General features: G+C 32.1%; 2 protein-coding genes across 4 annotated transcripts; one reads left to right on the top strand and one right to left on the bottom strand.

Moving 5' to 3' along the window:
* Positions 1-3,359: 3,359 nt before the first annotated feature.
* On the bottom strand, positions 3,360-13,719 carry LOC111423686 (Juvenile hormone binding protein 16). Of its 2 annotated transcripts, XM_023056967.2 has the most exons (6): positions 13,510-13,719; positions 9,720-9,752; positions 9,251-9,343; positions 9,042-9,189; positions 3,793-4,067; positions 3,360-3,715 (listed from the first exon to the last, which is right to left on the bottom strand). In XM_023056967.2, the coding sequence occupies exons 1-6, from the start codon at positions 13,595-13,597 to the stop codon at positions 3,564-3,566; spliced, it is 789 nt and encodes a 262-aa protein (XP_022912735.1). In that variant the 5' UTR covers positions 13,598-13,719; the 3' UTR covers positions 3,360-3,563. The 2 variants fall into 2 exon arrangements, with proteins under 2 accessions (XP_022912735.1, XP_022912744.1); XM_023056976.2 differs by lacking the exon at positions 9,720-9,752 and having other exon boundaries at positions 13,510-13,717.
* Positions 9,719-23,763, top strand: LOC111423667 (protein takeout-like). 2 transcript variants are annotated; one of them, XM_023056948.2, is made up of 5 exons: positions 9,719-10,029; positions 22,302-22,542; positions 22,646-22,779; positions 22,833-22,982; positions 23,492-23,763. In XM_023056948.2, the coding sequence occupies exons 1-5, from the start codon at positions 9,957-9,959 to the stop codon at positions 23,656-23,658; spliced, it is 765 nt and encodes a 254-aa protein (XP_022912716.1). In that variant the 5' UTR covers positions 9,719-9,956; the 3' UTR covers positions 23,659-23,763. The 2 variants fall into 2 exon arrangements, with proteins under 2 accessions (XP_022912716.1, XP_022912723.1); XM_023056955.2 differs by lacking the exon at positions 9,719-10,029 and adding an exon at positions 21,575-21,874.
* Positions 23,764-25,052: the final 1,289 nt, after the last annotated feature.

The following is a 25,052-nucleotide window of genomic DNA, read 5'->3' as shown; positions in this document are numbered from 1 at the left end:
AAAAGCACTGTTAATTAAATGTTGTATCACAAACCGTTTTTATGATATCAACGACTTTGTAGTAAAGACACAAAAATTGAAGATAACGTAATTCTACACTCCATAACATCTAAACTACTAATTCAATTTTAATTTTGAGTACATTTTTGAATTCTTTGAAATGTTTTAAATAAAACAATACTGTTTGTTCAAAGTTGTATCATTAACCGTTCGTAAGATAAAAAAGTTTTTGTGTTAACAAACACTACAAAACGTTAAAATGAGGGATATTTTTATTCCGGAGCCTATATATTTTATGAAACTGAATAGATTCGAATTTTGAGTACATTTTTGAATTCATCGGATTATTTTACGTAAAAAAGCGTTTTTAGTTAAAAGTTGTATCACAAATCGTTTTTATAATATCAACGATTTTGTAGTAAAAATACAAAAATTGAAGATAACGTAATTCTACACTCCATAACATCTAAACCACTGATTCAATTTTAATTTTGAGTACATTTCTGAATTCTTTGAAGTATTTTAAATAAAAAAGGTACTCTTTGTTCAAAGTTGTATCATTAATCGTTATTGAGATAAAACAGATTTTGTGTTAACAAACACTAAAAACCGTCAAAATGAGATATATTCATTCCGGAGCCTGTATGTTTTATAAAACTGAATAGATTTGAATTTTGAGTACATTTTTGAATTCCTCGGATTATTTTACGTAAAAAAGCACTATTAATTAAAAGTTATATCACAAACCGTTTTTATGATATCAACGATTTTGTAGTAAACATGCAAAAATTGAAGACATCGTATTTTTACACTCCATAATATCTAAACAACTGATTCAATTTTAATTTGGAGTACATTTTTGAATTCTTTGAAGTATTATAAATAAAAAAATACCCTTTGTTCAAAGTTGTATCATTAACTGTTCTTGAGATAAAAAAGATTTTGTGTTAATAAACACTAAAAAACGTTAAAATGATGGATATCTTCATTCCGGAGCCTATATATTTTATAAAACTGAATAGATTTGAATTTTGAGTACATTTTTGAATTCCTCGGATTATTTTACGTAAAAAAGCACTGTTAATTAAAAGTTGTATCAATTACCGTTTTTATGATATCAACGATTTTGTTGTAAAAATACAAAAATTGAAGATATCATAATTCTACATTCCATAAGATCTAAACCACTGATTCAATTTTAATTTTGAGCACATTTTTGAGTTCTTTGAAGTATTTTAAACAAAAGTGGTATTCTTTGTTGAAAGTTGTATCATTAATCGTTATTGAGATAAAAAGGTTTTTGTGTTAACAAACACTAAAAAACGTTAAAATGATGGATATTTTCATTCCGGAGCATATATATTTTATAAAACTCAATAGATTTGAATTTTGAGTACATTTTTGAATTCATCGGACTATTTTACATAAAAAAGCACTATTAATTAAAAGTTGTATCAGAAATCGTTTTTATGATATCAACGATTTTGTAGCAAAAATACAAAAATTGAAGACATCGTAATTTTACACTCCATAGCATCTAAACCACTGATTCAATTTTAATTTTGAGTACATTTTTGAATTCCTGGAAGTATTTGAAATAAAAAAGGCACTCTTTGTTCAAAGTTGTATCTCTAACTGTTCTTGAGACAAAAAAGATTTTGTGTTAACAAGCACTAAAAAACGTTAAAATGATGAATATTTTCATTCCGTAGCCTATATATTTTATAAAACTGAATAGATTCGAATTTTGAGTACATTTTTGAATTTCTTGAGTTATTTTACGTAAAAAAGCACTATTAATTAAAAGTTGTATCACAAACCGTTTTTATGATATCAACGATTTTGTAGTAAAAATACAAAAATTTAAGACATTGTACTTCTACACTCCATAACATCTAAACCACTAATTCAAATTTAATTTTGAGTACAATTTTGAATTCTTTGAAGTATTTTGAACAAAAAAGGTACATTTTGTTCAAAGTTGTATCATTAACCGTTTTTGAAATAAAAAAGATTTTATGTTAGCAAACACTAAAAAACGTTAAAATGATGATTTTCATTCCGGAGCCTATATATTTCATAAAACTGAATAAATCCGAATTTCGAGTATATTTTTGAATTCCTCGGATTATTTTACGTAAAAAACCACTGTTAATTAAAAGTTGTATCACCAACCGTTTATGTGATATCAACGATATTGCAGTTAAAATACAAAAATTGAAGATATCGTAATTCTACACTCCATAACATCTAAACCACTGATTCAAATTTAATTTTGAGTATATTTTTGAATTCCTTGAAGTATTTTAAATAAAAAAGGTATTCTTTGTTCAAAGTAATATCATTAACCGTTCTTGAGATAAAAAACATTTTGTGTTAACAAACACTAAAAAACGTTAAAAAGATGGATATCTTCATTCCGGAGCCTATATATTTTATAAAACTGAATAGATTTGAATTTTGAGTACATTTTTGAATTCCTCGAAGTATTTTACGCAAAAAAGCGTTTTTCATAAAAAGTTGTAGCACAAGCCGTTTTAATGATATCAACAATTTTGTAGTAAGAATACAAAAATTGAAAACACCGTAATTCTACACTCCATAATATCTACTCCGCCGCTGACGCAATTTTAATTTTGAATACATTTTTGAATTCTTTGAAGAGTTTTAAATAAAAAAGATACTCTTTGTTAGAAGTTGTATCATTAATCGTTCTTATCTATAATAATAAGTTCTGGTGCTAGAGTTAGTTCTTGTAAGTCAAACCTAACAAAATCCATCAATTGTTGAGTACCATATTATCAAATATAGATGAAAAGTATCAACTCTAATCAAAAGTCCTAAAAAATATATTGATTATAATAAAACCAATAAAACTTAATACATTTTCTAAATAATTAATTTTTTGTTTGGGAAGTTAAAGAAGTGGGCCGACAGAAAGTGTTTCTTTTCTTGGTTTCCTTCCACCTCCACATTGGCGGCAACGGCCACAACGACGACGTGGAAGTGATTAATGTCTACGATCGGGCTGTTAAAGCCGCAACGGGCACAAATCATCTTACAGAAAGAGGGCCGCGATGTTATCCGACAGGAAGCGGATATGATTATTTTAGAACGGCTTTCTGTCCGACTTCACTTCGCAAGAATTGTCAAGGCAAGTTTACATAATAACAACAAAATTTAAACATAATTTCAATAACATCTTTTTTTAACAATCGTTTATTTAAGTAGCGAATTTTTACAGAAAATTAATTTTTATTTGCAAGGGGAAGTCCACTAAACGGAAGCGGTTTTTTTTTTGTTATGAATGGAGGTAAATTCTTTATCAGTTTAGCGGTTTGCAAAATAACGATATTAAATACTAAACAATACAATTTATTATTAAAAAAGAAAATAACATTACAGCTGCGTGTATGTACAACATTTAAAGTTAGTAAAAGCTATTTTTTTGTGTAAATTATCACAACTTTTTTTAAATTACTAACAGAAAACTTTGTTCAGTCTGACTTTTTAAAAATTATTATAATAACCATTTTTGAGCAATTAATATAACTAATTATTAATTATTCTTTAATTAAATCGTTAAATGGAAACTCTTGGAACACGCCATTAAATATATCTGTGAAAGCAGTTGAAACTAAATCGTTAACTAAAGGCCTTAAAATCATGAACCCTGGTGGCCAAGCCGCGTTTATGATTCTATCCATTAATATTTCTAAAAAAATATTTCTTTTTAATTTCAATCAATTAAATTAAGAAATAAACAAGAAAATTAATTTATAAATTAATTACCTAAGATTCTTCTTCCTCCCAATAAATGAGAAATATGCAATTTCATATCTCTGCAGGTGTGAACTGTAACCTTTACCCTCAAGGATTTATCTCTTCCTCTTCCCCTTGGCTTACTAATTTGAGTGGTTTGAATAAAATCGTATAGAGCTAAATTCCACGTTCCAGCATTTGATAGTTTATTCCCGAAAACGCTACCGGTAAAGTCATAGTGACCATTTAGGAACTTTTCCGGGAAAAATTGAGTGTATTCGATGAGATTTTTATTAAAATCACTCCTAAAAATAATTAAAAAAATTAATTAAATTAATTATTAAAGCAAGATTAAGGTGGGTTAAGTGGTGACATCTCTTCGCAAATATTCTAGGCTCTTTTAAATTGTTAAGAAAGAAATCTGTAATTTTAAAAAATTTCAAAAATAATCTTTAATATTATTTATTTTAAATGTTTTAAAGCGATGGAAATAATATTTTATGTGAAATATGTTCTTTATTTACCCAAAAAAACAGATTATAGATATTAATCTGAATTTTCTTGTTTAATTTAGATTTTATCTGGAGTTTTTGATAAATTTGATGTTGCACTATACGGATATCCATACTATAATTAATGATTTCGAGATACTAGGTAATTATTGGGATTCTGGGCCAGCTCTATTTTAACCCATCAATCATTGTTATCCAGTTAATCAACTTCATCGACTGAACAATACAACGCTTTGAATTTAAAGAGGCTGTATTAAAATAGACATAATTCAAATAGGTGAAAAAAGTTCTGTATGAACTGTGCTATCAAAAATAAAATTCGATGTTATTCTGTTCAAACTAGAATTTGTACATTAAGATTTGAAAGTTTCTCGATGATTGAAAGATTGTAGTAGAATACAAATGCAAAGATTATGTTGGTGATAACTTAAAAATTAAAAGTAGTATTCGGCTAATATGCAAATCTCTATTGATATTTCTCATCGAAAAAACTTAAAAAGAAATAAAGATATAACCAGAGTGCGCTGGAAAGAACTTCCAGGACACAGACAGGCGAACTCCGTCGCAAAAGAGAACCAAAGAGGTTTTATGTTTCAGCATATATCTCTAGAGTACCATATTTTCAACATTGGACAAGCTGAGGATGAAGCTTGTCGACTTTGCAATGACAAGTCAGAGACTGCTGAACATATTCTGCGTGACTGAGTCGCCAGAGGTCGCCTAAGACACAAAATTCTTGGAAAGGTTTGTTTGAAACCTATTGAGATAAATGAACAAGACCTTGGAGCAATACTAAGGTTCATCAAGGATCTACATATGCCCTAAGCTTTTGGAAGCTGTAAGTTACAATAGATCTTGTGAGCGTGGCAGCAACCAAAAAATGTCATCAGAAATTTTCTTAATTCAGTTTTACAAACAGCGAAGTGTCGTTAAAAATAACTGGAACACATCTAAATGTTGATCATTATCGATTTCATGTTTTTCAGCCGATATTGACGGATGCCGAAGGATGTTGGGAGATATCCAGGATGATAGTGTTCAAGGCTAAGGGTCATTTGAAGAGATATTTCAATATTGACGAAAACTAGGGTTATCTACTATCCGTGCCAAAAGTTAAGGCTGCTCAGTTTAGAAATCGATATTTACGCAACCGTTGATGAAAGCTGAGGTTTCTTGCGACCAAGGCATTGCAATATGTACTTATTTAGATCACGCTGAATATCTCAATAAGCATTTCAATCGAACGTACAGTTTCACACAATACACTGAACCCATCGTCATATTGCTTTAAATCATTAAGGTTGTTGCCAATATTTGTTATGCTCATGATGTTTCTCTTCTTAATTACCTATTTATTTATCTATCTTAATATTTTGAATAAGCCTGAGTACTGTATTAATTCTAAGAATGATGTAGTCCACTTGTCTATCTTATTCTTGAGAATACTAATCTTAAAGAGAACAACCCAATTATAGCCTTGGAATAGGCTCCTCCTGTGAAGCATCAGCGAGGTTCAAGTGATATTTTAGGACTCAAAGCACGTCTATGTGCCGACCGTATGGAAGGATATTCCTATTTGATTAGATTTTTTCGGTTAATGCCAGTTATGTTCACCAAACAAAAATAACAGTCCTCGTGGTGGTTCAAGGGTTCCGTCCAGATCATAGCGGTTTCGTACCTCAAGCTGTTCCTTTTCTTATTTGTCCACAAACTTAGAAACTCAACACAGGTTTTGCATCGCTTTTGCGGAATCCAAGGCTTGTCTTTCATTTCCAGTGTGTGACCAAAGCAATTTTTGTAAGCCTCTATTACGAACGCTGTCACATTCAAACGGTATTCTTTAAATATATACTCTCCACAAATGAAACAAAAGTGATTTGGATCATTGACACAAACTCTTCTTAACGATGCCATATCAAATTATATTAAGAAAATTTAATATTTTCTTAATTACAAGCAAATTAACACATTAACACAGCGATTTTTTCGTGAAAGCTATATCTCGTAAACAAGAGCTGTTACAAAAAAACTGAGGGTATATTTGAAATCAGCGACGTCAAATTAGTAAATATCACGTGATAAAAGTCAGTCAGCAGACAAAAGTTGCCCATATTGTTGTGCAGTGTTATGAAAGTAAAGACTTGACAACTTTGTTTGTCGATGATAACATATTAGACGTGGTGGCGAATGAAATTAACCGGTATGCCAAACAGTATTCAATTCATAGTATATTGCAAGAAAAAAATAGTTGAAGAGATCGTAACTTTTTTGATATTGTGTTATGAGTGGGTTTAGATAAAATACAATCCATGGATATATACATATTTCCAACAATGAACATTTGATAAAGATCTTTTGAGGAGGTATGTATTTACGAGACAAAGGTTCCATTTGAAGTCTTGACAATGTGTGCCCAGAAAAGACACTGATTCGGCATAAAGTTATACAAATTATTCCTCAAAGGTGATTACACTTGGAATTTGAAAGTGTATGCTGGGAAAGAAAATATTCCACGTGGATACTTAGCTTCTACTCAAACTGAGAACGATGTACGATGTTAATTCTGTACAAGTGTTCAATTAACCCATAAGCTAGATAACAATAAAACGCATCTAGTCGGGACGCTACGCAAAAAAAAAGAATATTTAACTGTAAAACGCAGCAGTTTTTTTTTTTATTTATTTATCTCATGTGGGTCCAGAAACAGGTCGAACCCAATAACACTGTACCACAAACAACCAATTGTATACAAACAAAATTACAGTTCACAACAATAATAATGAATTAATATTAATGGTACAAAAGTGAACAAAAGGAAAAAACTAAAACTAAGTCTAGGTGATATAAATATATCATAAATCAAATATCAAATGAACGCTCGAGGCAACACACCAACTGCAGCAAAGAGCAGTTTTTTAAATGCATAGAAAGAATGCTGAAACAGATCTATGTTAACACAATTTGCTGATCTTGTCATTCTCGATAAAGGAAAGTTTTGACAGACATTGGTTTTAGGAGTAGGTGTCATAAATAGAAAGTTAAAGCGAAGTAATCTCGGAGGAACATGAACACATATAGAACCAACAAGCATTATAGAATTACACTTGTTGTGCAAAAGTTTGTAAAAATATAACATATATAAAAATATTGCCTGTAGACATAGGCAAAATAGAGATTTCTAATTGCATCAATGTTAGAAAAAGCTACCGTGGATCTCATAATAAATCCTAACATACACCAGGCTTTGGAGACAACAGAATCAATATGTTTATCAAATAATAATTTATAATCAAATGCAACACCCAAATCTCTAATAAATGAGACACGGTGCAACCTCTCACCAGCGACGCTATAATTGTAGTGGATTGTGTTTACCCCCATAGAGAAGGAAATAATATTACACTTTGATAAGTTTAATGAAAGGCGATTATTTAAGCAAAAAGCATGTAGATTGTTTAAGTCAGATTGCAGTCTAAAACAATCAAGAGGTGAGGAGATGCGGAGAAAGAGTTTTAAATCGTTAGCATTGATTCGGCATAATTAACGACGTCAAATATGTCGTTAATATAAATATTAAACAGTAAAGGACCCAGATGGCTACCCTGTGGAACACCAGAAGAAACCTACACAGGATTAGAAAAAAAAACCATTAACCGAAACAATCTGGCATCTCTATATAGGATAGATAGGAAGCAAGCCATTGCAAAAGTTTCCCCTGAACACCAAACTTCATGAGATTAAACAGAAGTAAGTTGTGATCCATCCGGTCGAAAGCTTTACTAAAATCCGTATAAACTGAATTAACGTGACAAGAATCATCCAGAGAAGATAAGAGGCATATTCAAGCAAGTTACTCTCAACCGAGCGACCAGCAAAAAAAAACCATGTTGTCTACAATTGATTTTAGAGTTAAGGGCAAAGAATAGTGCATAAACTACTTTCTCAAACATCTTCCCAAATGCTGGCAAAATAGATATGGGGCGGTAATCAGGTATAACACCACGGTCCCTTGATTTAAAAATGGGAAGAACAAAAGCCCGCTTCCACAATGAAGGAAAGACACCCATTATTAATGAAGCATTAAATAAAATAGTCAAAGCAAGGGATAGAGAGTGTGAACATTCCTCGATTAAAATTGATGGAATACCATTAGTACTAATACTGTCTATTATGGGGAAATCTAAAGACAAACGGGATGTTATGTTTCTCACAACCAAAGGTGATCCTACAATGATACAAATGAGAAACAAAATAGGTATAATTACACAATAACAAAGTGTTGTTTTGTACCCTCTGTGGTGTATAACAGAGAAAAATCATTTATTGATGGCTTTGATCAACTCGAGTCTTATGGGACACCTGTTCATCTTGGCATAGAATGCAGGTATTAATTTTTTTGTTTTCTTACATGATAGCTATCATTTTAATATGTTGGCAAGCATTGGGCCAGAGATGACCTTGCACACTTTTTAGGTGTGTTTTATAGTGTATCACAATAATACACATGAGCATTAACACGTAACGCACCGTGTATCTGAAAGTTTAAATTGTAAAATATTTTGATTAGCGCCTTTTATAAAATAATCAAAACATTCTTTCAGATTTAAAAAAGGAATATTTTTTAATGTTAAATTAAAATTTCGATGTTAATTCCTTTTTAATCCTTGAATACAAACAACTATTATCTTCCTAGTTTGTAATAGTTTATGCTTAATCGTGAAAACAACGGCCTTTAAATGCCAAGAATGAATTATACGTGGTTCTTACTTGAAACTGGTAACTTGAGAAACAGTCCATCCGGATTCAGTAACGTTCATTAGTTTCAGATTGTAATGAAACATAGGAATTCCGGTCGTTTGAACGACTTCCTTTGCAAAAAATGGATCAAACGGTGGAATGTTCCATTGGGGAACACCTAAAAATAATTCAATGGTTAGTATCATAATAATAATTTTATTTTAATTATTAAAAGTTACCTGTTTTGAAATAAGGACGAACATTATTTAATGCATCTTTTATACAATGGTCGAACTCAGGATCATCCATATGACAGTTCTCGAAAGCATTTTCTAAAATTTACAGAAATATTAATAAATTGTTTTTTACTACTTTGTTTACTACACTGGTGAAGGTGGACAATATTTTTGTTTATACAAAAAACTAGGTTACGCATAAGGAAGTAAATACTTGAAGATTGAATTTAACTTTTACTCTACATCGTACTCGTTTTATTTTTTGATTACCACACGTTTTGAAAAGTATAAATTACGAAAGATATATCGTAACAACAAAACGATAAATCCTCCTTTCTAGTTTACTTCTTTATTTTTTTATTTATTCTTTTTAGATTTAGGTGATAAACGATTAGTTAGCTACGATGTGCAACAAACACCAACGTCTATTATTTTTATTTAAGTGCATGTTAATTCATCAACCTCGACTTACCGAAGTTGGCATAAGCCGGCATAAATTGTTGACCTATAACAAAAACGCAGCACTGAAAGTGATTCATTTTTTAATTGAAAGTGTATGTATTTAAGAAAGGAAGTATAAATTTTAATGCCGGGTAATCATTGTGCATAGATGAAAGCTTGCGAACCGTGAACTTTCCAGATTACAAGGAAGTGATATAAAAAAGATTGTGTTACACTGGGGTCAGCGCCAACGCCCTAACTATTTTAAATGTCGCTGTACTTCCCAAATAGAAAACGCAACTTGTTGTATAATCAAACGTTGGGCTCGTTATTATCTATTGGTATGTAAAAGAAATATAATAAAGTAGAGTTTAACTTCCTACTTCGATCTACTTCCACTTTCCATTCACTTGGTTTGATTTACATTCCAGATAAAACGCACGATATCTTTCAATTAATTATAAATTGATATAAATCAAATTTTTATATGGAATTTCTAAAATTTCTAAAAATTATCTTTTTTGACAGTTTTAGGTTATACGAAAATGTAAGTTTTGTTTCAACATTTTTTTTCTTAATATTTTTCCAATCCAACCCATCAATTATTATACATCATTTTAAAGAGAAAGCTTTGAGCTTTAATTTAAAATAAGTCTCATTCCTTAATTTCAATAAACACAGCTTCTAGGAAACTTTAAATTAGCATCTTTTTTGACACTTTTAGATTATACGAAAATGTAAATTTTGTTTCAACATTTTTTTTCTTAATATTTTTCCAATCCAACCCAACAATTATTATACATCATTTTAAAAAGAAAGCTTTGAGCTTTAATTTAGAATAAGTCTCATTCCTTAATTTCAATAAATACAGCTTTCAGGAATTTTTAAATTAGCATCTTTTTTGACACTTTTAGGTTATAGGAAAATGTAAGTTTTATTTCAACATTTTTTTTCTTAATATTTTTCCAATCCAACCCATCAATTATTACACATCACTTTAAAGAGAAAGCTTTGAGCTTTAATTTAAAATAAGTCTCATTCCTTAATTTCACTAAACACAGCTTCCAGGAATTTTTAAATTAGCATCTTTTTTGATACTTTTAGGTTATACGAAAATGTAAGTTTTGTTTCAACACTTTTTTTCTCAATATTTTTCTACTCCAACCCATCAATTGTTATACCTCATTTTAAAGAGAAAGCTTTGTGCTTTAATTTAAAATAAGTCTCATTCCTTAACTTCAATAAATACGGCTTCCAGGAAACTTTAAATTAGCATCTTTTTTGACAGTTTTAGGTTATACGAAAATGTAAGTTTTGTTTCAACATTTTTTTTCTTAATATTTTTCCAATTCAACCCATCAATTATTATACATCATTTTAAAGAGAAAGCTTTGAGCTTTAATTTAAAATAAGTCTCATTCCTTAACTTCAATAAATACGGCTTCCAGAAAACTTTAAATTATCATCTTTTTTGACCGTTTTAGGTTATACGAAAATGTAAGTTTTGTTTCAACATTTTTTTTCTTAATATTTTTCCAATTCAACCCATCAATTATTATACATCATTTTAAAGAGAAAGCTTTGAGCTTTAATTTAAAATAAGTCTCATTCCTTAATTTCAATAAATACGGCTTTCAGGAATTTTTAAATTAGCATCTTTTTTGACACTTTTAGGTTATACGAAAATGTAAGTTTTATTTCAACATTTTTTTCTCAATATTTTTTCAATCCAACCCAACAATTATTATACATCATTTTAAAGAGAAAGCTTTGAGCTTTAATTTAAAATAAGTCTCATTCCTTAATTTCAATAAATACGGCTTCCAGGAATTTTTAAATTAGCACCTTTTTTAACACTTTTAGGTTATACGAAAATGTAAGTTTTGTTTCAATATTTTTTTTCTTAATATTTTTCCAATCCAACCTAACAATTGTTATACATCATTTCAAAGAGAAAGCTTTGAGCTTTAATTTAAAATAAGTCTCATTCCTTAATTTCAATAAATACGGCTTTCAGGAATTTTTAAATTAGCATCTTTTTTGACACTTTTAGGTTATACGAAAATGTAAGTTTTATTTCAACATTTTTTTCTCAATATTTTTTCAATCCAACCCAACAATTATTATACATCATTTTAAAGAGAAAGCTTTGAGCTTTAATTTAAAATAAGTCTCATTCCTTAATTTCAATAAACACAGCTTCCAGGAAACTTTAAATTAGCATCTTTTTTGACACTTTTAGATAATACGAAAATGTAAATTTTGTTTCAACATTTTTTTTCTTAATATTTTTCCAATCCAACCCATCAATTATTATACATCATTTTAAAGAGAAAGCTTTGAGCTTTAATTTAAAATAAGTCTCATTCCTTAACTTCAATAAATACGGCTTCCAGGAAACTTTAAATTAGCATCTTTTTTGACAGTTTTAGGTTATACGAAAATGTAAGTTTTGTTTCAACATTTTTTTTCTTAATATTTTTCCAATCCAACCCATCAATTATTATACATCATTTTAAAGAGAAAGCTTTGAGCTTTAATTTAAAATAAGTCTCATTCCTTAATTTCAATAAACACAGCTTCTAGGAAACTTTAAATTAGCATCTTTTTTGACACTTTTAGATTATACGAAAATGTAAATTTTGTTTCAACATTTTTTTTCTTAATATTTTTCCAATCCAACCCAACAATTATTATACATCATTTTAAAAAGAAAGCTTTGAGCTTTAATTTAGAATAAGTCTCATTCCTTAATTTCAATAAATACAGCTTTCAGGAATTTTTAAATTAGCATCTTTTTTGACACTTTTAGGTTATAGGAAAATGTAAGTTTTATTTCAACATTTTTTTTCTTAATATTTTTCCAATCCAACCCATCAATTATTACACATCACTTTAAAGAGAAAGCTTTGAGCTTTAATTTAAAATAAGTCTCATTCCTTAATTTCACTAAACACAGCTTCCAGGAATTTTTAAATTAGCATCTTTTTTGATACTTTTAGGTTATACGAAAATGTAAGTTTTGTTTCAACACTTTTTTTCTCAATATTTTTCTACTCCAACCCATCAATTGTTATACCTCATTTTAAAGAGAAAGCTTTGTGCTTTAATTTAGAATAAGTCTCTTTCCTTAATTTCAATAAATACGGCTTTCAGGAATTTTTAAATTAGTATCTTTTTTGACATTTTTAGGTAATACGAAAATGTTAGTTTTTGCTCAATATGTTTTTTCTCAATATTCTATCAGATTTTCGTCGTTCTGTAGCTACAGGTATGATAAATAAATAAGTAGAACTAACACTAGACCTAGAACTAGAAACGTTCTGGTTTAGCCGTCTTAAGAGACATACGGCTAAACCCGAATGTTTCTAGTTCTAGGTCTAGTGTTAATTCTAATGCTAGTGTTAGTAAATAATACAATTACTTTCAGTATAATTTAAAACTTTTAACTTCTTTTATTTAATTTAAAAAAGAATCCTTAGTGATAATGATGTAAAACAATGTCCTACTTTAGAGAAACTCATAAAACACGCATGGTCGTTTTCTTACAAAATACCTGCAAGCGTAATAATCTAAAGAAAATGAGGTTGATACATCTTTAAAAACAAATAGGTCATAGAAAATGTTAAAAATTATATAACAAAATCGATTTGTAATTACAAAAGGAATGTAACGATATAACAAAATCATTTCGGAAGTGAAAATTACATAGCATTGACATTCTAAAAGAAATTATATAACTTTCTCCGATCTAGATTTGAATTTAAAATTCAACCTTGTTGATAAATTAAATTTGTATGCACAATAATAAATTGACTTACCGAAATTAATTTGTTGACTTTGAATCTGAATACTTAATCCAAATACCAAAACGGCACCTTGAATAAATCTTCTGTGATAATCTTTCATCGTATCGAACCGGTGATGTTATTCTTCAATGATCTCCTGCTACGACTGGTCGATTGCGAGTTAACGATTCCTAAGGAAAGGTGACTTGGGTGCCCCTCCTGATTCAAACTGGAAAATTCGAACGAGATACATTGGAAAAAAATAAAAATTTTGAAAAAATCGAAATCACCACTTTATGGGGGTAAACTAGAGCGGATTGGTCGTTCTACGACCAGGAAGAAGTAATTACTTTTGTTCCACCGGACACTGAATGTTACAGGGGAGATAGAAGGATAGAAGAATCGTGAGGCTTTCACTTTCTTTCGATGCTGTAACGTGAATATTGTTAAAAGTTACTCTAAAGTCGATTTCACTAGGAATTCTACTTTATTTATTTTGGTTGTTTTTTAGAAATATGTTATGAAATTTAAGTACATAAATTTCAGCAAGTTTATAAATGGCATTGGTAGGTGAGATGATATTTGATTTAACACATTGCGATTTCTACATTTTTTTTGAATGATTAACAAGTTGTTGTGAAAATTAAAGATGTAATAAAAAACATCATCAAAGTTTAAGTGTCTTCTTGTAATATTAAGTTCTATTTAAATTTATGCAGAAAATATGTTATTATGTTTTAAATTATTTTTATTTGTTAGGCAATCAGCTATGAGAAGGGGAATGCTTGGTTGCCTAAATGTAAATTAAAAAATTTTCTTTTATGAAATCTTCATAAATAATGTATAAGATGCAAATTAAATTGCAAAGGTGACGTCGTTTTCAAAAAAACCAGGTCATACAACCAGAAGAATACCTCAAAAATGATCTTTCATAAATACAGCAAAGTTGTATTATGAAAAACAAAACTTATTTATACATATTAGTTAATGATTTTCTTTCCATTTTATATTCAATGTAAAAAAACAGCGATTTTGCACGCAAGAGTACGACGCGATAACGTAATTTATTCTCAATTCTCCAAAGATTTTTAGTGTCAGTTTAAAAATAAAAACAAATTAAGAAAAATGCTCAACATCGTCTATTTTAAGTATCTTTTCTGACATTTGACGTAATGTCCTGATGATGGTACGAGTAATGTAGCGAAACCGGTAGACAGAAATAACTAAAATAAAATCCATAGACAATTATTCGTTTTTAACTTTATGTAGGCTTAGTAAGTATATTTATTTCCTTTCCCTCTGCTTCGATAGCTTTTTCTAGAAGGTCTTGTTGTGGTCACCTACAGTAACCTTGATGAAACAGATCAATGTGACTGTACAAAAGTGTATCTTCCTGAAAGTTTAAACTCCCCCAGCATATTAGCAACTATAGAAACATAATGTGGAAGCTTTTTGTTGTGCAAGAACTTGGTAATAACCTTCGTTAGTGATACCCAAGCCTCTTAGTAACTATAATTTGAGATTAAAGGTTAGAATCTGATTTCGTGTATTAGGCCCAACTAATACACCTTCTTTCATTGTGCTTCTGACAGATGAGGAAACTTCTCGCAGATGTAATATCTAATTTCATTTGTAGACAGAAATTTTATTGTTCTCTGCGGTTCTTGCGCAGAATGTTCTTCTCTCCAAGTGTTAAAGATTTTCTAGCAAGTAAATTTTTTCTGGCCTAACGTTCATTCCTTGTCCTACTGTCTTATTCACACACGAAACATGGGTATTTTGTAAGACACCTTTAATTCACCATGTATCTGCAACTTTAACCATAATACTTTATTTTACTAAATCAAGATTATCATACGTTTTCTTAATTGTGTAATAGAACGGCCAATAGGCTAGCTTTAGATGGATCTATACAGAGTATCCATTAATTTCTTTTATATTCAATTCCGAATTCATCCGGACGCAGATAACAGTGGGAAGGGACACTGAAAGATATGGGGAATTAACGATGGAAAGGTTTTCAAAATACTTAGTGAAGGAAGGGAAGAGGCTGGTGGCCAGATTTCGTTGTGGTAATGAGTAGAGAGCGAATAGGTACTGGGCGGACGATGTGGAGAGGTGATGTATTCTGTGCGGAGATGATAGCACATTTGCTGAGAGGGTGTAGTGAGCTGAGAGAGGAAGAAAAGAACTGGGAGCAATTTTGAAGATTTTGGAAGAAGGGGTAAGACAGGGGAACGATGAGGGAGGTGGTTGCACGAGGAGACGGAGAAAGAGGGGCAATAATAGAAGTTAAGTTTGGTTTATTATACAGGGTTATTATAAATGATGGACCCATTTTTAAAGATGAATATTTATTAAAGTACAGATCCAAAACGAAAAATCTTTATACTAATGGAAAGAGGAAGTTTCAAAGTTTTTTTGCACTATAAATGTTCAATGTGTTCACCGTCCGCTGTACGGCAAACATCTATGCAGTAGCCGAAGTGTATCTACTGTTACTGAGTGCACAACAGCTGTGATACGGTTTCGCAGATCGTCCAGAGTTGTTGGTAGAGGTGGGACGTAAACAGCTTCCTTAACAGAACTCCATAAGAAGTAATCACATGGAGTGAGATCAGGAGATCTCGGTGGTCAACAGTGGAGAACCAGGTCTTCATTTTCCCTGCGACTTATCCAGAGTTGCGGAAGGGCTGCATTCAAAAAGCCTCGTACATGAAGATGCCAATGGGGCGGAGCTCCGTTCTGTTGGAAAATGAAGTCCTGTGAATCTTCCATAACTTGAGGAAACAGCCATTGTTCCAACATGTGCAGGTACGTTGTTCCAGTTACAGATCGTTCCGCAAATAAAAATGGTCCATAAACCTTTGTACGAGATACGGCACAGAACACGTTTACTTTCGGTGAGTCTCTTTCGTGTTGCAATGTTAAATGTGGATTTTGCAAACCCCATATGCGAACATTATGTCTGTTGACTTTTCCACTAAGGTGGAAAGTCGCTTCATCACTAAAAATGATACGCTGCAAAAACGCGTCATCCTCCATCATTCCTAGCACATAAGTTGTAATCGGTAAGGCTTGTACAGCAAGCGCCGCCTTAGAACTTTCCAGACCGTGATGACTGGGATATTCCAAGTTCACTACTAGCTCTATTGGTAGACTTTGTTGGACTGCGAACAAAACTTTCTTCAATACGTCTGACATCATCCTCTGACACACGCTGTGCTGACCGGTCGACCTGTGCTTTTCCCTTTACACACACTTCCAGTTCGTTGAAATTGCGTAAACCAACGCTTAATGCTTTTTTTAGTTGGTGGTTCGATACCGAATTTTGTACGAAATGCCCGCTGCACTACAATTTGTGACTCACTTCTTGCGAACTCAAGAACGCAGAAAACCTTGTGCTCCACGGTAGCCATCTCACTCACTTTTGACGAAGACGTACATATTTATTGTTATAAGACAAAAAGATGAATAATAAAATTATGTTTATTTGTCGCTATGGTGCGACATACCGCAATCGCATTCTTTTCTACTTAGTATTTTTACAGAGAGGAAACGAACGGATGATATCAGACGGTGGTCCATTGAACATTTATAATGTATTGCAAAAAAACTTTGAAATTTCCTCTTTCCATTGGTATAATGATTGTTCATTTTGGATCTGTACTTTAATAAATATTCATCTTTAAAAGTGGGTCCATCTTCGTTTCCCACTGAGGTTGGTTACCGTGATAGATCCTGCCGGAGTGTAGCAACTAGGAAGTGATTTGGAGGCGAAGCATCAAAAGGCCAAGGTTCGATTTGGACTGTAAATAAAAATCTAAAGCTCTAAAAACATCTTGACTTTAAAGTTGTCATCTTGAACTCTTGTCCATCATCATGCTATGCGTAGTGGTAAATACTTCTTCACTATTGTGGCTCTTAATTGTAATCAGTTTATTTAATGAATCGTTTTGACATATTGAAAGTATGTAAAGTAAATTGATTAAACGCAAGTTAGAGGTCAATGTGACATGATGCAGTTTCTATTCGTGTCAATACTGTAGACTGCAGTTTCGATTTTGGAGATTCCAGCAAATTTGACATTTTATGTCGTTTTAGTTTTAAAATTAAAGAAATACCTACTAACTCAAGCTGTATAGCTTACAAAAGTTTTGTATTGTACAAGCAGCAAAATTTATTTTAAAAACGAAGTTGGAGCACAGGCAGTTGGTAAAGTTCCTTAAATACTTAAGCAGCACAGAAGATTCGTTCACTATTAATGTAGTGAAGATTTCTTCACTACCTATTTTAATTGTAAATGATGTTGACGGAAGTGAGTATGACAAAATTGCATATGAAAGTACACTGTTGGAAATAATTCACGAGCACACCCTGTATAATCTGAACGCGTGTATCTACCGGAATAAAATTTGGTATGGAAGTAGTACTAAAGTAGTGTAATTTACTCTCACATGGAGAGCGGCTCAACTCTGCTGGGAGGAGAAACATTAATAGCGAGAGTATCCTCCGTAAGCTTCGCGTACCATCGCTACATGACGTGGCATGTAGTCTATAAGTCGCTGTATTGTAGCGAGTGGGATGGCCAACCATGCCACCTCAACTCGCCTCCATAGCTCCTCAACGTTAGCCGGGGAAGTCGGATAACGTTAAAGTCTCCGACCAGTCATGTCCTAAACATGTTCGATTGGATTCAGATCCGGAAAACGAGCTGGCCTAGGAAGCATTCGTATACGGTGCTCTTCCACAAAGGTCTGTACAATACGCCCGATGTGCGTTCGGACGTTGTCGTGCATGTATAGCAGACCTGGGCGCCGCCGAACATAGGGAAGCACAACGGACCGTAGCATCTCATCTACGTATCGTTGACCCGTCATGGTTTGCTATGCACGCTGCAGACGTGTACGTCCACCATGTGTAATAGCACCCCATACCACAATGCTCGGTTGTCGGTGGATAGGGCGTTCTTGCACGCACTGCTCGAGTAGACGATCACCACGTCTCCGACGAACTAAAATTCGCACATCACCGGTGCTCAATTCGAATCTTGATTCGTCGGAAAACAAAATGTCCCTCTACTCGATAACCCACTAATGCTTAGCGTCGACCCACTCGTGACGTATGCTGCGGTGCTCGGGTGTTACTGGAATCCGCTGTATTGCACGACGCGCGCGTAGTCCACTATCTACCAAACGCCGCCGTACAGTTCGCGTAGTGAGTGCGCCTTCCCCCACCGGTGGCCAAACAGCTCCAAGTTGCCTTGAGGAGGCCGCACACGACGGTAAAGCGCTGAGCACAAGAGCGCGATCCTCGTGTGCTGGGGTCGCGCAGGGCCGTCCCGGCCGCGGCTGAAGGTACCTATGTCCTACCTCAGACCATTCTCGCCATGCCCGTTGCACTGCCGATAACGACCACTCGAGATGACGCGCAATTTCACGGAACGATACACCCTCAATGTGCATACCCACAAATATTCCTCGCTTAAGTAACGCGATCGCCCATCTATTGCGCACAGAGTACGATAATAATGTGGTCCCTCACACCACACTAAAAACAACCGGTATTTTCCATCCACTTCGGTCTCCATAGTGACGGAATGTTCCACTTGGAAGGGCGACTCAGTCAACAATGCCGCGACGGAACAACTCGAAACTCGCTGAATAAACTCGTCTACAGTAAACCTTTGTGCTCCGTAAATATTATGGATTTATCTTCACGCGTTTAGATTATATAGGGTGTGCTCGTGAATTATTTCCAACAGTGTATATAGTTGACTGGAACAAAAAAGTTAAAGAAACATCTCGCCTCATACAAAATAAATACAAACAGCATCTGATTCTGTAACCCGAATGATTCTAGTTCTACGTCTTATGTTAGTTCTAGTGATAATGCTCGGTAAAGTTAGTTAGCATAACATATCACTGTGTAGCATATTTTTATTAAATTAAAACTAGAACTATAATTCTCCTAGGCGTAATAAACGAAACAAAATGATTTAATTTGCAATAACTATAATTTTACAAATTCATTCTTACTACTGATTGTCGTTGTCTAGTTGATTTTTTCAGTACTGGGCTTACAGGTTTTGGAATTTTTGGTGATTGCCTTGAAACTTTTGATGGTTCTGGATGCATGTGCTGCTGTTCAAATTTCCTGTGGGTTTTGTCATAGATTATTGTGTATCAGCTTTAGTCATTTTTGTCATTTCTCTAGGGGGAGTATTATTTTCTGCTTCTGGTGACACGACAGGTTTTATTAAGATTTAAGTCGGAGATGTCATATTGTCATCATTAGTAATTGAGACCATTTTCTCTACTTCAGATCTCTGTTACTAACTTTACTAAGTAATGCAATTTCCCCAGTTTCTCAACTATTGTTCCTAGTTTTCATAGGATTGATGCAGAATAATTTCTGGATGGCGAAATTCCTTGCTTACGACTGTTTGGGCAGCATTGTTTTTAATAGAGTCTCGATACCGTAACAAATCCAATTCTTGTTCCTAAATTTCTCTTCATAATAATTCTGATGGGATTTTGTCTGGTCCGGTTAGTGATGTTGCACTGTATCTTAGCAACATCTCATAAAGCTTCTCATTCTTTTTGATTCGTAGAACATTGCTTTTAGGTGCTTTTTTAAAGTTGCGACATACCTTTCTGTCTGACAGTTTGTAGCTGGATGTCCTAGTGCGATGAAATTCTGACAAATACCATTTCTATTGTAGAAATTCAGGAACTCTTGGAATTTGAAAATTGTCGCATTATCAGAAATTAAAATTTATGGTAGACCTGTTCTGTCCAAGAGCTCCTTCATCATATACAGGATTGATGCTGTTGTTGGAGCTGTTGTTGTAGTTATTATTTCTGGCCATTTAGACTTAGCATCCACCATAATAAAAAAGAAGTGCCCTTGAAAAGAACTTGCATAATCCATATGCACTCTTTGCCATACTTCCTCTAGAATATTCCATTTATGTAACGGTAGTCTGTTGGTGTTTTGGGACATGATTTTACGAGATCTTTGTCTAAAAGCAAAAATATGAGTCAACGGTTTGTTGTCTGTAATCAATGTGAATTTGCGGCCATAGATGTATACGAAACATTTTTGAAATTTCCAATAAATGGCGGTGGCTTCTTTATCCAACTGGTAGTAATTCTTTTTAGCTGCTGTGAGAGATCTGCTAGCGAAAGCGATGGGCCGTTCGTCCAGAGCAATGATATGAGACAAGACTGCAGATAGACCTACTAAGCTGGCATCTATGGCCAGTATTAGTGGTAATTTCGGATTATATCGCACCAGTACTTGGTTGATAGCAATTTCTTTCTTGATTCGTAAGAATGCTTCACAAGCGGTGGTCCACTTGACTCTTCAACATTTGATAAATGGGGTGCAGTATTGACGCCACATTTTGGATAAATTTTGACAAACGCTCATACTTCTCTGGAGTCTTCTGGGTACCGGTTGAGCTGACTTCGTGACACAAATAACTTATGGAGGAGGCGAAAAGGTTGCATTTCTCCCTGTACCATTTTTGGAATTCGTTAGGGGCTGTTTTAATTCCAAAAGCAAGCCTCTATGAACCTCGATGAGTTGAAAATGTTTGTAATTATTGAGCATCTATATCCATCATTAAATGCTGATATGCTTTATGGATATCCAACACGCAGAAAACTGTACTTTGTATCAGATTATCGATTTTTTGGTCGCAGTTTATCTCCCCAAAGGATCTGAATGACTTTTAACCGAGGAACTCAAATTTGAGGCAACCCATCAAACTTAAGATCATATTTAGTTGCCTTGTTATTAATGGAAAGATCATAAAATCATTAATCAGTAAAAATATCCACAATAAAATTGTTGTAACGATTTATTTTCTCAAATAATTGTTTATCCTAAAAAATAGATCGTTTAATAAATATTGCAATTTAAGTATTTTAACTTTTTAGACAACTTAAAAAGCACTAAATTAAATTTAGTTGCTTAATCTTTATTTTCAATATTTAAATCTTCTTTTAATAAATTTTTATACATTTCGCAATAAAATCATTTCAAAATCGACATTAAAATTGTTTATAATAATCTTTTTTGGGTTCTAACTAAATATCTTCTTTTACAGAAGAATTTTTCTTAGAATCAATCAACGCGGAGTACAATAGGAGAAAGTTATAGACAAGTTTTATATATGGATGTTTCATTCCATTTGTCACTGAAACATTAAATAGCCAACATCATCGTTGCAATATAATCCGGTGACTTACCACCTTTCTTAGTGTGAAATAAATTGAAACTTTCGTGTTCCATTCACCAAACGGTTGTGAACGAGTGAAAATGTTCTTTGCAGCGTTCGTTGGTTTATTTCTATTCGAAGTTTTCGGAGATGCTAATTCAGATACCATTCGTAAGTTATGTATTAGAAGAAATTAAAAAATTTTGATTAAATAAATATCGATAACTCCAATTTTCTTTTTTAAATTGACTTCTAATTTCAAAATGTGTTTTAATAACAATCTCTAATTTACTCGGTTAATTACTGACTTTCACCATTTCTCTTTCATCGATGGTAGATCTTTTTTAAGAAGAAATCGAAAGCGTCCGAATTTGACCTGTAGACATCATTTTTAGTTATTATGTAATTTTTATGTAATTAATCGAAAAATGTTTAACTTTTTTCTTTTTTATTATTTTAGTTGTAAATCTTTATTTATTTATTTATTTTAATTACATAAGAAATGTGGTTTTGCGTTAAGAAATTTAGAAATTAATTGATTGTAATTAAAAGTTTCTCGTATTGCTTCACTAAAATAATTAAGCCAATTCTCTTTTAGCACCTTACGTTAAACAATGTCACGAAGGGGATCCAAAAATTATAACATGTTTTATTAACTCTTTACATCATTTACAACCGTATTTAGCGAGTGGCATTAAAGAAATTGAATTACCATCGGTGGAACCTTTTAGAATGGAGGAATTATCGTTGTCTTTAACAACTGGGCCTAATGGATATAAAGTTACTTTAAGCGATATTGATATCTACGGAGCTAGTAATTTTACGGTTAAAACTTTAAAGTAAAGGAATTTATGTGTGTTTAATAAAATAAAACTCTCTACAAGTTTTATTTTATAAAACAGACGTTTAATACAAAATTCAAATTGATTTTGTTATAAATAGATTGAGTGAAAATGGAAAACCTTTCCACGCCGAAGTTTTCCTTCCAGAATTAAGAATAAACTCACAATATGCGAGCAGTGGGGTTTTATTAATTCTCCCAGCAAGTGGAAAAGGAACTTTTCATGGAAGATTTAGTAATAACATAATTTTTATATAAAAATCATTAATTTAATAAAATTATTTCCAGAGGATGTAAAAGCCCAAGTTAGCGGCACAATAAGTCAAAATTTTAAAGAAAACAAAAAATATCTTCACGTTGATAAATTAAATTTCGATATGGAAGTTGGTAACATCAATATGAGTGTAAAAAACGTGTTTAGAAATAGCCGCATTTTAGGTAAGTTTCGATTTTTTTCTTTTTTTGTTTGGATAATCACATTTTAGCAACAATAATCGCACGTTGGATGTAATGTAAATAGAAAGTTAAAGTTGGATTTATCACAATAGATTTATTTTTTCTTCAATGCTCTTGACACGATTAGATTTAAAAAAATCAAACATGAATACTAACTAAGTTACTTCAATTGCTTAAATTCATGGTCGAAATAAAACCAAAACAAAAATTTATAAATACGTTAAGTTTGATAAATCCGGTAACGTTTTGTTTTTGTTTGTTCTGCTTTTGAGAACGAATGCAAGAAAACCTGGTCCACTCTAGGATTGCTTAATATTTAAGAGTTTAAACGTACAAACTTTCGAATTTTAAAATTACTTCCACTCCACGCAGTGTATATTTACGTTTTGAACACGAAAATAAGAAAAGATTTTCTTCTTTTACGTCTTCTAGAAAGTTTATGTGTGTCGTTATTATTTAGTTTTTTAATTAATAATTGTTTTCTTTTATAGTTGAAGCAATGAATTTGTTCTTAAGAGAAAACGGCCAAGAAGTTCTTCATTTAATGACACCGCAACTAAGAAGTAAATTATCGTCACTGTTCCAAGGAATAGCGAACCAATTGTTAACTCATATTCCTTTGGACGTTTTTTATGTACCTAAAACAACTCAATCCTAAAAGATATCGAAAAATTGCAATCACTTTACTATATTTATCCTAGCTTTAATAATTTTTTTTTGTATATTTTAGTTTTTAATAAATAAAACATTCTTATTAAATTAATTTTTACATTCTCTAACATTAAAAAGAAATGGTGAGAAAGTAACCATACTCTCATTTAAACTCATTTATAGTCCATCATAATTATCTATGGACGTTGAACTTTTGGCTAGTTAAATCAACTTGGAAAGTTTATTATACAGGGTGAGACAAAAGGTATAAAAAATGTATGGAAGGAACAAAATACAAGGAAATCACCATTCAAATTTAAATCAAAATGAAAGATATTTAGAACTAACTGATGGTGCCTCAGAATCAAGTTGCATTTTTATTTATTGTTCGAAGTTTATCATAAGATTCATCAACCAGCACATGAATAATTCACACTGACCAACCAATTTTCTTTCATTTTTAATTACACGTAAAATGTTCATTTCCAAAGAAAAAGATCTTCTGGAGTGAGCTCAAGAAGTGTTAGTCAACTATACCTTAAGCTGTATAATGCGCAGAGTTCTATCCTGCTAATAACCCATTTCTAATCTTTCATGAAACACATCATCTAATAATTCCCTCAGAGTTTTAAAATAAAAATTAGTTTCCAAACTGTACAGCACCAGTTCAAATATTACGATTCCAACTAAAATATTTAGACTTAGAATTGATCATATCATAAACCATATATGGTCAGCAATACTAGTAGAACTATTTTTTTTTTCTATATTATGCATAGCACAATTGTATAACACCTAGTAAATACTTAAAGAAAACAATATTGATATATGTCTTATCTCCGAAACTCATACCACCGAGACATAACCTCAGAAGAGAAGATTATCAGGAAATTCTACTACATCTCGACAACAAACTTATACTTGGAGGAGACTTTAATGCAAAACATATGTTTTGGGGTTCTCGCTTGACAAATACAAAAGGAAGAGAACTGAACCATGCAATAGAGGCCCTAAATTGTGAGGTGCTCTCCACTGGGAAGCCAACTTACTGGCCAACAGATAAAAGTAAAATTCCAGACTGGCTTGATTTTTTTATTACGAAAAATATTTCGCTTAACTTCGTAAACATAGAAGAAGAGCTAGGGCTGGACTCAGATCACTCACCAGTAATTATTACTCTAAATAACAAAGTATGTAACAAAGAACCCTTTTTATCACTAACTAATAAACTCACTAATTGGAATCTATTTCAACAAACATTAGATAATAAAATTCATCTTAATGCTCTTATGAAAACAAACGAAGACATTGACAATGAAGTAGAAAAGTTCTTAAAAGACATACAAAACGCAGCTTGGGCCTCAACACCAACTTTAACACCAAAACCTAAATCTAATATTT

This window comes from Onthophagus taurus, chromosome 6 (genome assembly GCF_036711975.1).
Source record: "Onthophagus taurus isolate NC chromosome 6, IU_Otau_3.0, whole genome shotgun sequence".
Classification (NCBI taxonomy): domain Eukaryota; kingdom Metazoa; phylum Arthropoda; class Insecta; order Coleoptera; family Scarabaeidae; genus Onthophagus; species Onthophagus taurus.
The sequence above is the reverse complement of the archived record's forward strand: the minus strand, read 5'-3'. Positions and strand labels throughout refer to the sequence as shown.

Coding starts and splice junctions, on each gene's coding strand:
- LOC111423686 (XM_023056967.2), bottom strand. CDS start 13,597: ATGAAAGATTATCACAGAAGATTTATTCAAGGTGCCGTTTTGGTATTT. Junction 9,753..13,509: donor AAGTCAACAAATTAATTTCG/GTAAGTCAATTT, acceptor TTTTTGTTATAG/GTCAACAATTTATGCCGGCT. Junction 3,716..3,792: donor GGGAGGAAGAAGAATCTTAG/GTAATTAATTTA, acceptor ATATTTTTTTAG/AAATATTAATGGATAGAATC.
- LOC111423667 (XM_023056948.2), top strand. CDS start 9,957: ATGTCGCTGTACTTCCCAAATAGAAAACGCAACTTGTTGTATAATCAA. Junction 10,030..22,301: donor GGGCTCGTTATTATCTATTG/GTATGTAAAAGA, acceptor ATTCTCTTTTAG/CACCTTACGTTAAACAATGT. Junction 22,543..22,645: donor TTTACGGTTAAAACTTTAAA/GTAAAGGAATTT, acceptor TGTTATAAATAG/ATTGAGTGAAAATGGAAAAC.